The sequence below is a fragment of the Triturus cristatus genome, chromosome 7 (genome assembly GCF_964204655.1).
Source record: "Triturus cristatus chromosome 7, aTriCri1.1, whole genome shotgun sequence".
Taxonomy (NCBI): domain Eukaryota; kingdom Metazoa; phylum Chordata; class Amphibia; order Caudata; family Salamandridae; genus Triturus; species Triturus cristatus.
The window spans coordinates 268,505,989-268,516,547 of record NC_140590.1 but is presented as its reverse complement, the minus strand read 5'-3'; the positions used below and the strand labels follow the sequence as shown (position 1 = coordinate 268,516,547).

General features: G+C 64.5%; 1 protein-coding gene across 1 annotated transcript in view; it reads right to left on the bottom strand.

The window, feature by feature from the left end:
- Positions 1 to 498, bottom strand: part of LOC146809382 (uncharacterized) — a gene marked incomplete at its 5' end in the record, with an annotated part of 9,926 nt that extends 9,428 nt beyond the window's left edge. Inside the window, one exon of the mRNA XM_085614863.1 lies at positions 1 to 498. This exon is cut by the window's left edge and continues 62 nt beyond it. Within this exon, the coding sequence (XP_085470989.1) occupies positions 1 to 498 (498 nt within the window).
- Positions 499 to 10,559: the final 10,061 nt, after the last annotated feature.

Here is a 10,559-nt window from a genome sequence, read left to right as displayed (position 1 = left end):
CGTGGTGGTAGTGGTGGTGGTGGTGGAGGACGTGGTGGTGGTGGTGGAGGACGTGGTGGTGGTGGAGGACGTGGTGGTGGTGGTGGTGGACGTGGTGGTGGTGGTGGACGTGGTGGTGGTGGTGGTGGACGTGGTGGTGGTGGTGGTGGTGGAGGACGTGGTGGTGGTGGTGGTGGTGGAGGACGTGGTGGTGGTGGTGGTGGAGGACGTGGTGGTGGTGGTAGAGGACGTGGTGGTGGTGGTGGAGGACGTGGTGGTGGTGGTGGAGGAGGACGTGGTGGTAGTGGTAAAGGACGTGGTAAAGGACGTGGTGGAGGACGTGGTGGAGGACGTGGTGGAGGACGTGGTGGAGGACGTGGTGGAGGACGTGGTGGAGGACGTGGTGGAGGACGTGGTGGAGGACGTGGTGGTGGAGGACGTGGTGGTGGTGGACGTGGTGGAGGACGTGGTGGTGGACGTGGTGGTGGACGTGGTGGTGGACGTGGTGGTGGTGGAGGATGTGGTGGTGGAGGATGTGGTGGTGGTGGTGGTGGTGGACGTGGTGGTGGTGGTGGTGGACGTGGTGGTGGTGATGGTGGTGAATGACGTGGTGGTGGTGGTGAAGGACGTGGTGGACGACGTGGTGGTGGTGGACGACGTGGTGGTGGTGGACGACGTGGTGGTGGTGGACGACGTGGTGGTGGTGGAGGACGTGGTGGTGGTGGACGTGGTGGCGGTGGTGGTGGTGGAGGACGCGGTGGTGGTGGTGGAGGACGCGGTGGTGGTGGTGGAGGACGCGGTGGTGGTGGTGGAGGACGCGGTGGTGGTGGTGGAGGACGCGGTGGTGGTGGTGGAGGACGCGGTGGTGGTGGTGGAGGACGCGGTGGTGGTGGTGGTGGACGCGGTGGTGGTGGTGGTGGTGGACGCGGTGGTGGTGGTGGTGGTGGACGCGGTGGTGGTGGTGGAGGACGAGGTGGTGGTGGTGGTGGAGGACGCGGTGGTGGAGGACGCGGTGGTGGAGGACGCGGACGTAAAAGTGGTGGACGTGGTGGTGGTGGTGTTGGACGTGGTGGTGGTGGTGTTGGACGTGGTGGTGGTGTTGGACGTGGTGGTGGTGGTGGTGTTGGACGTGGTGGTGGTGGTGGTGTTGGACGTGGTGGTGGTGTTGGACGTGGTGGTGGTGGTGGTGTTGGACGTGGTGGTGGTGGTGTTGGACGTGGTGGTGGTGGTGGTGGTGTTGGACGTGGTGGTGGTGGTGGTGGTGTTGGACGTGGTGGTGGACGACGTGGTGGACGTGGTGGTGGTGGTGGATGACGTGGTGGAGGTGGACGTGGTGGATGTGGATGTGGACGTGGTGGATGTGGACGTGGTGGATGTGGACGTGGTGGACGTGGTGGAGGTGGTGGACGTGGTGGTGGTGTTGGACGTGGTGGTGTTGGACGTGGTGGTGGTGGTGTTGGACGTGGTGGTGGTGTTGGACGTGGTGGTGGTGGTGGTGGTGGTGGTGTTGGACGTGGTGGTGGTGGTGGTGTTGGACGTGGTGGTGGTGGTGGTCGAGGTGGTGGTGGTGGTCGACGTGGTGGTGGTGGTGGTGGTGGTGGTGGACGACGTGGTGGTGGTGGTGGTGGTGGTGGTGGTGGACGACGTGGTGGTGGTGGTGGTGGTGGTGGACGACGTGGTGGTGGTGGTGGTGGACGACGTGGTGGTGGTGGTGGACGACGTGGTGGACGACGTGGTGGTGGTGGTGGTGGTGGTGGTGGACGTGGTGGTGGTGGTGGTGGTGGTGGTGGACGTGGTGGTGGTGGAGATGTGGTGGTGTTGGACGTGGTGGTGGTGGTGTTGGACGTGGTGGTGGTGGTGTTGGACGTGGTGGTGGTGGTGTTGGACGTGGTGGTGGTGGTGGTGTTGGACGTGTTGGTGGTGGTGGTGGTGGTGGTGGTGGTGGTGGACGACGTGGTGGTGGTGGACGACGTGGTGGTGGTGGTGGTGGTGGTGGACGACGTGGTGGTGGTGGTGGTGGACGACGTGGTGGTGGTGGTGGACGACGTGGTGGTGGTGGTGGACGACGTGGTGGTGGTGGTGGACGACGTGGTGGTGGTGGTGGACGACGTGGTGGTGGTGGTGGACGACGTGGTGGTGGTGGACGACGTGGTGGACGTGGTGGACGTGGTGGTGGTGGTGGACGTGGTGGACGTGGTGGTCGTGGTGGTGGTCGTGGTGGTGGACGTGGTGGTGGACGTGGTGGTGGTGGTGGTTGTGGTGGACGTGGTGGTGGTCGTGGTGGTGGACGTGGTGGTGGTGGTGGTGGACGTGGTGGTGTTGGACGTGGTGGTGGTGTTGGACGTGGTGGTGGTGTTGGACGTGGTGGTGTTGGACGTGGTGGTGGTGGACGTGGTGGTGGTGGACGTGGTGGTGGTGGACGTGGTGGTGGTAGACGTGGTGGTGGTGTTGGACGTGGTGGTGGTGTTGGACGTGGTGGTGGTGTTGGACGTGGTGGTGGTGTTGGACGTGGTGGTGGTGTTGGACGTGGTGGTGGTGTTGGACGTGGTGGTGGTGTTGGACGTGGTGGTGGTGTTGGACGTGGTGGTGGTGTTGGACGTGGTGGTGGTGTTGGACGTGGTGGTGGTGTTGGACGTGGTGGTGGTGTTGGACGTGGTGGTGGTGTTGGACGTGGTGGTGGTGTTGGACGTGGTGGTGGTGTTGGACGTGGTGGTGGTGTTGGACGTGGTGGTGGTGTTGGACGTGGTGGTGGTGTTGGACGTGGTGGTGGTGTTGGACGTGGTGGTGGTGTCGGACGTGGTGGTGGTGTCGGACGTGGTGGTGGTGTCGGACGTGGTGGTGGTGTCGGACGTGGTGGTGGTGGTGGTGGTGGTGGTGGTGGTGGTGGTGGTGGTGGTGGTGGTGGACGTGGTGGTGGTGGTGGTGGTGGTGGTGGACGTGGTGGTGGTGGTGGTGGTGGTGTTGGACGTGGTGGTGGTGGTGTTGGACGTGGTGGTGGTGGTGTTGGACGTGGTGGTGGTGGTGTTGGACGTGGTGGTGGTGGTGTTGGACGTGGTGGTGTTGGACGTGGTGGTGGTGGTGTTGGACATGGTGGAGGTGGACGTGGTGGAGGTGGACGTGGTGGAGGTGGACGTGGTGGAGGTGGACGTGGTGGAGGTGGACGTGGTGGTAGTGGTGGTAGTGGTGGAGGTGGACGTGGTGGTAGTGGTGGTAGTGGTGGAGGTGGACGTGGTGGTAGTGGTGGTAGTGGTGGACGTGGTGGTAGTGGTGGACGTGGTGGTAGATGTGATGGTGGTAGTGGTAGTGGTGGACGTGGTGGTAGATGTGATGGTGGTAGTGGTAGTGGTGGACGTGGTGGTAGATGTGATGGTGGTAGTGGTAGTGGTGGACGTGGTGGTAGATGTGATGGTGGTAGTGGTAGTGGTGGACGTGGTGGTAGATGTGATGGTGGTAGTGGTAGTGGTGGACGTGGTGGTAGTGATGGTGGTAGTGGTAGTGGTGGACGTGGTGGTAGTGATGGTGGTGGACGTGGAGGACGTAGTGGTGGTGTTGGACGTGGTGGATGTGATGGTGGTGGACGTGGAGGACGTAGTGGTGGTGTTGGACGTAGTGGTGGTGTCGGACGTGGTGGTGGTGTCGGACGTGGTGGTGGTGGTGTCGGACGTGGTGGTGGTGGTGTCGGACGTGGTGGTGGTGGTGGTGGTGTTGGACGTGGTGGTGGTGGTGGTGGTGTTGGACGTGGTGGTGGTGGTGTTGGACGTGGTGGTGGTGGTGTTGGACGTGGTGGTGGTGGTGTTGGACGTGGTGGTGGTGGTGTTGGACATGGTGGTGGTGGTGTTGGACGTGGTGGATGTGATGGTGGTGGACGTGGAGGACGTGGTGGTGGTGTTGGACGTGGTGGTGGTGTTGGACGTGGTGGTGGTGTTGGACGTGGTGGTGGTGTCGGACGTGGTGGTGGTGTCGGACGTGGTGGTGGTGTCGGACGTGGTGGTGGTGTCGGACGTGGTGGTGGTGGTGTCGGACGTGGTGGTGGTGGTGGTGTCGGACGTGGTGGTGGTGGTGGTGTCGGACGTGGTGGTGGTGGTGGTGTCGGACGTGGTGGTGGTGGTGTCGGACGTGGTGGTGGTGGTGTCGGACGTGGTGGTGGTGGTGTCGGACGTGGTGGTGGTGGTGTCGGACGTGGTGGTGGTGGTGTCGGACGTGGTGGTGGTGGTGTCGGACGTGGTGGTGGTGTCGGACGTGGTGGTGGTGGTGGACGTGGTGGTGGTGGTGGTGGTGTTGGACGTGGTGGTGGTGGTGTTGGACGTGGTGGTGGTGGTGTTGGACGTGGTGGTGGTGTTGGACATGGTGGTGGTGGTGTTGGACGTGGTGGTGTTGGACGTGGTGGTGGTGGTGTTGGACATGGTGGAGGTGGACGTGGTGGAGGTGGACGTGGTGGTAGTGGTGGTAGTGGTGGATGTGGTGGTAGTGGTGGACGTGGTGGTAGATGTGATGGTGGTAGTGGTAGTGGTGGACGTGGTGGTAGATGTGATGGTGGTAGTGGTAGTGGTGGACGTGGTGGTAGTGATGGTGGTAGTGGTAGTGGTGGACGTGGTGGTAGTGATGGTGGTAGTGATAGTGGTGGACGTGGTGGTAGTGATGGTGGTGGACGTGGAGGACGTAGTGGTGGTGTTGGACGTGGTGGTGGTGTTGGTGGTGGACGTGGAGGACGTAGTGGTGGTGTTGGACGTGGTGGTGGTGTTGGTGGTGGACGTGGAGGACGTAGTGGTGGTGTTGGACGTGGTGGTGGTGTTGGTGTTTGATGTGATGGTGGTGGTGGACGTGGTGGTGGTGGTGGTGGTGGTGGACGTGGTGGTGGTGGTGGTGGTGGACGTGGTGGTGGTGGACGTGGTGGTGGTGGTGGAGGTGGTGGTGGAGGTGGTGGTGGACATGGTGGTGGTGGTGGACATGGTGGTGGAGGTGGTGGTGGTGGACGTGGTGGTGGAGGTGGTGGTGGTGGACGTGGTGGTGGAGGTGGTGGTGGTGGACGTGGTGGTGGAGGTGGTGGTGGTGGACGTGGTGGTGGTGGTGGTGGTGGAGGGCGTGGTGGTGGTGGTGGTGGTGGAGGACGTGGTGGTGGTGGTGGTGGTGGAGGACGTGGTGGTGGTGGTGGTGTTGGACGTGGTGGTGGTGGTGTTGGACGTGGTGGTGGTGGTGTTGGACGTGGTGGTGGTGGTGTTGGACGTGGTGGTGTTGGACGTGGTGGTGGTGGTGTTGGACGTGGTGGAGGTGGACGTGGTGGAGGTGGACGTGGTGGAGGTGGACGTGGTGGTAGTGGTGGTAGTGGTGGACGTGGTGGACGTGGTGGTAGTGGTGGACGTGGTGGTAGATGAGATGGTGGTAGTGGTAGTGGTGGACGTGGTGGTAGATGTGATGGTGGTAGTGGTAGTGGTGGACGTGGTGGTAGTGGTGGTGGTGGTGGAGGACGTGGTGGTGGTGGAGGACGTGGTGGTGGTGGAGGACGTGGTGGTGGTGGTGGTGGTGGACGTGGTGGTGGTGGTGGTGGTGGACGTGGTGGTGGTGGTGGTGGTGGACGTGGTGGTGGTGGTGGTGGTAGTGGTAGTGGTGGTGGAGGACGTGGTGGTGGTGGTGGAGGACGTGGTGGTGGAGGACGTGGTGGTGGAGGACGTGGTGGTGGAGGACGTGGTGGTGGAGGACGTGGTGGTGGAGGACGTGGTGGTGGAGGACGTGGTGGAGGACGTGGTGGAGGACGTGGTGGAGGACGTGGTGGAGGACGTGGTGGAGGACGTGGTGGAGGACGTGGTGGAGGACGTGGTGGAGGACGTGGTGGAGGACGTGGTGGTGGACGTGGTGGAGGACGTGGTGGAGGACGTGGAGGATGTGGTGGTGGTGGTGGAGGACGTGGTGGTGGTGGTGGAGGACGTGGTGGTGGTGGTGGTGGTGGTGAAGGACGTGGTGGACGACGTGGTGGTGGTGGACGACGTGGTGGTGGTGGACGACGTGGTGGTGGTGGACGATGTGGTGGTGGTGGTGGACGATGTGGTGGTGGTGGTGGACGATGTGGTGGTGGTGGTGGACGATGTGGTGGTGGTGGTGGACGATGTGGTGGTGGTGGACATGGTGGTGGACGACGTGGTGGTGGTGGACATGGTGGTGGACGACGTGGTGGTGGTGGACATGGTGGTGGACATGGTGGACGTGGTGGTGGACGTGGTGGTGGTGGAGGACGTGGTGGTGGACGTGGTGGTGGTGGTGGAGGACGTGGTGGTGGTGGTGGTGGTGGTGAAGGACGTGGTGGACGACGTGGTGGTGGTGGATGACGTGGTGGTGGTGGACGACGTGGTGGTGGTGGACGATGTGGTGGTGGTGGTGGACGATGTGGTGGTGGTGGTGGACGATGTGGTGGTGGTGGTGGACGATGTGGTGGTGGTGGTGGACGATGTGGTGGTGGTGGTGGACGATGTGGTGGTGGTGGTGGACGATGTGGTGGTGGACGTGGTGGTGGTGGACGTGGTGGTGGTGGACGTGGTGGTGGTGGACGTGGTGGTGGTGGACGCGGTGGTGGTGGTGGAGGACGCGGTGGTGGTGGTGGTGGAGGACGCGGTGGTGGTGGTGGTGGACGCGGTGGTGGTGGTGGTGGACGCGGTGGTGGTGGTGGAGGACGCGGTGGTGGTGGTGGAGGACGCGGTGGTGGTGGTGGAGGACGCGGTGGTGGTGGTGGTGGTGGAGGACGTGGTGGTGGAGGACGTGGTGGTGGAGGACGTGGTGGTGGTGGTGGTGGTGGAGGACGTGGTGGTGGTGGTGGTGGTGGAGGACGTGGTGGTGGTGGTGGTGGTGGAGGACGCGGTGGTGGTGGACGACGTGGTGGTGGTGGACGATGTGGTGGTGGTGGTGGACGATGTGGTGGTGGTGGTGGACGATGTGGTGGTGGACGATGTGGTGGTGGACGACGTGGTGGTGGACGTGGTGGTGGTGGACGCGGTGGTGGTGGTGGACGCGGTGGTGGTGGTGGACGCGGTGGTGGTGGAGGACGCGGTGGTGGTAGTGGAGGACGCGGTGGTGGTGGAGGACGCGGTGGTGGTGGAGGACGCGGTGGTGGTGGTGGTGGAGGACGCGGTGGTGGTGGTGGTGGAGGACGCGGTGGTGGTGGTGGTGGAGGACGCGGTGGTGGTGGAGGACGCGGTGGTGGTGGTGGTGGTGGAGGACGCGGTGGTGGTGGAGGACGCGGTGGTGGTGGTGGTGGAGGACGCGGTGGTGGTGGTGGTGGAGGACGCGGTGGTGGTGGTGGAGGACGCGGTGGTGGTGGTGGTGGAGGACGCGGCGGTGTTGGAGGACGCGATGGTGGAGGACGCGGTGGTGGAGGACGCGGACGTAAAAGTGGTGGACGTGGTGGTGGTGTTGGACGTGGTGGTGGTGGTGTTGGACGTGGTGGTGGTGGTGTTGGACGTGGTGGTGGTGGTGTTGGACGTGGTGGTGGTGGTGGTGTTGGACGTGGTGGTGGTGTTGGACGTGGTGGTGTTGGACGTGGTGGTGGTGTTGGACATGGTGGTGGTGGTGGTGGTGTTGGACGTGGTGGTGGTGGTGTTGGACGTGGTGGTGGACGACGTGGTGGTGGACGTGGTGGTGGACGTGGACGTGGAGGTGGACGTGGAGGTGGACGTGGTGGTGGACGTGGTGGAGGTGGACGTGGTGGAGGTGGACGTGGTGGAGGTGGACGTGGTGGAGGTGGACGACGTGGTGGACGTGGTGGACGTGGTGGACGTGGTGGACGTGGTGGACGTGGTGGACGTGGTGGACGTGGTGGTGGAGGTGGTGGTGGTGGTGGGAGACGTGGTGGTGGAGGTGGTGGTGGTGGTGGTGTTGGACGTGGTGGTGGTGGTGGTGTTGGACGTGGTGGTGGTGGTGGTGTTGGACGTGGTGGTGGTGGTGGTGTTGGACGTGGTGGTGGTGGTGGTCGACGTGGTGGTGGTGGTCGACGTGGTGGTGGTGGTGGTGGTGGACGACGTGGTGGTGGTGGTGGTGGTGGTGGTGGTGGTGGTCGACGTGGTGGTGGTGGTGGTGGTGGTGGTCGACGTGGTGGTGGTGGTGGTGGTGGACGACGTGGTGGTGGTGGTGGTGGTGGTGGTGGACGACGTGGTGGTGGTGGTGGACGACGTGGTGGTGGTGGACGACGTGGTGGTGGTGGTGGACGACGTGGTGGTGGTGGTGGACGTGGTGGTGGTGGTGGTGGACGTGGTGGACGTGGTGGTGGTGGTGGTGGTGGACGTGGTGGTGGTGGTGGTGGTGGACGTGGTGGTGGTGGTGGTGGTGGTGGTGGTGGACGTGGTGGTGGTGGACGACGTGGTGGTGGTGGACGACGTGGTGGTGGTGGACGACGTGGTGGTGGTGGACGACGTGGTGGTGGTGGTGGACGACGTGGTGGACGTGGTGGTGGTGGTGGTGGTGGTGGACGTGGTGGTGGTGGTGGTGGTGGTGGTGGACGTGGTGGTGGTGGTGGTGGTGGTGTTGGACGTGGTGGTGGTGTTGGACGTGGTGGTGGTGTTGGACGTGGTGGTGGTGTTGGACGTGGTGGTGGTGTTGGACGTGGTGGTGGTGGTGTTGGACGTGGTGGTGGTGGTGGTGTTGGACGTGGTGGTGGTGGTGGTGGTCGACGTGGTGGTGGTGGTGGTGGTGGTGGACGACGTGGTTGTGGTGGACGACGTGGTGGTGGTGGACGACGTGGTGGTGGTGGACGACGTGGTGGTGGTGGACGACATGGTGGTGGTGGTGGTGGTGGTGGTGGTGGTGGACGACGTGGTGGTGGTGGACGACGTGGTGGTGGTGGACGACGTGGTGGTGGTGGTGGACGACGTGGTGGTGGTGGTGGACGACGTGGTGGTGGTGGTGGTGGTCGACGTGGTGGTGGTGGTGGTGGTGGACGACGTGGTGGTGGTGGTGGTGGTCGACGTGGTGGTGGTGGTGGTGGTGGACGACGTGGTGGTGGTGGTGGACGACGTGGTGGTGGTGGACGACATGGTGGACGTGGTGGTGGTGGTGGACATGGTGGACGTGGTGGTGGTGGTGGTGGTGGTGGTGGTGGTCGTGGTGGTGGACGTGGTGGTGGTGGTGGTGGTGGACGTGGTCGTGGTGGTGGTGGTGGTGGACGTGGTGGTGGTGGTGGTGGTGGTCGTGGTCGTGGTGGTGGTGGTGGTGGACGTGGTGGTGGTGGTGGACGTGGTGGTGGTGGTGGTGGACGTGGTGGTAGTGGTGGACGTGGTGGTAGTGGTGGACGTGGTGGTAGTGATAGTGGATGTAGTGGTAGATGTGATGGTGGTAGTGGTAGTGGTGGACGTGGTGGATGTGATGGTGGTGGACGTGGTGGACGACGTGGTGGTGGTGGACGACATGGTGGTGGTGGTGGACGACGTGGTGGTGGTGGTGGACGACGTGGTGGTGGTGGTGGACGATGTGGTGGTGGTGGTGGACGACGTGGTGGTGGTGGTGGTGGACGACGTGGTGGTGGTGGTGGACGACGTGGTGGTGGTGGTGGACGTGGTGGTGGTGGACGTGGTGGTGGTGGACGTGGTGGTGGTGGACGTGGTGGTGGTGTTGGACGTGGTGGTGGTGTTGGACGTGGTGGTGGTGTTGGACGTGGTGGTGGTGTTGGACGTGGTGGTGGTGGACGACGTGGTGGTGGTGGACGACGTGGTGGTGGTGGACGACGTGGTGGTGGTGGACGACGTGGTGGTGGTGGTGGACGACGTGGTGGTGGTGGTGGACGACGTGGTGGTGGTGGTGGACGACGTGGTGGTGGTGGTGGACGACGTGGTGGACGACGTGGTGGTGGTGGTGGTGGACGTGGTGGTGGTTGTGGAGGACGCGGTGGTGGTGGTGGTGGAGGACGCGGTGGTGGTGGTGGTGGAGGACGCGGTGGTGGTGGTGGTGGTGGAGGACGTGGTGGTGGTGGTGGTGGTGGTGGTGGTGGTGGAGGACGTGGTGGTGGTGGTGAAGGACGTGGTGGACGACGTGGTGGTGGTGGACGATGTGGTGGTGGTGGTGGACGATGTGGTGGTGGTGGTGGACGATGTGGTGGTGGTGGTGGACGATGTGGTGGTGGACGCGGTGGTGGTGGTGGACGCGGTGGTGGTGGTGGTGGACGCGGTGGTGGTGGTGGTGGACGCGGTGGTGGTGGTGGAGGACGCGGTGGTGGTGGTGGTGGAGGACGCGGTGGTGGTGGTGGTGGAGGACGCGGTGGTGGTGGTGGTGGAGGACGCGGTGGTGGTGGTGGTGGAGGACGCGGTGGTGGTGGTGGTGGAGGACGCGGTGGTGGTGGTGGTGGAGGACGCGGTGGTGGTGGTGGAGGACGCGGTGGTGGTGGTGGTGGAGGACGCGGCGGTGTTGGAGGACGCGGTGGTGGAGGACGCGGTGGTGGAGGACGCGGACGTAAAAGTGGTGGACGTGGTGGTGGTGGTGTTGGACATGGTGGTGGTGGTGTTGGACGTGGTGGTGGTGGTGTTGGACGTGGTGGTGGTGGTGTTGGACGACGTGGTGGTGGTGGACGTGGTGGTGGTGGTGGTGGACGTGGTGGACGTGGTGGTGGT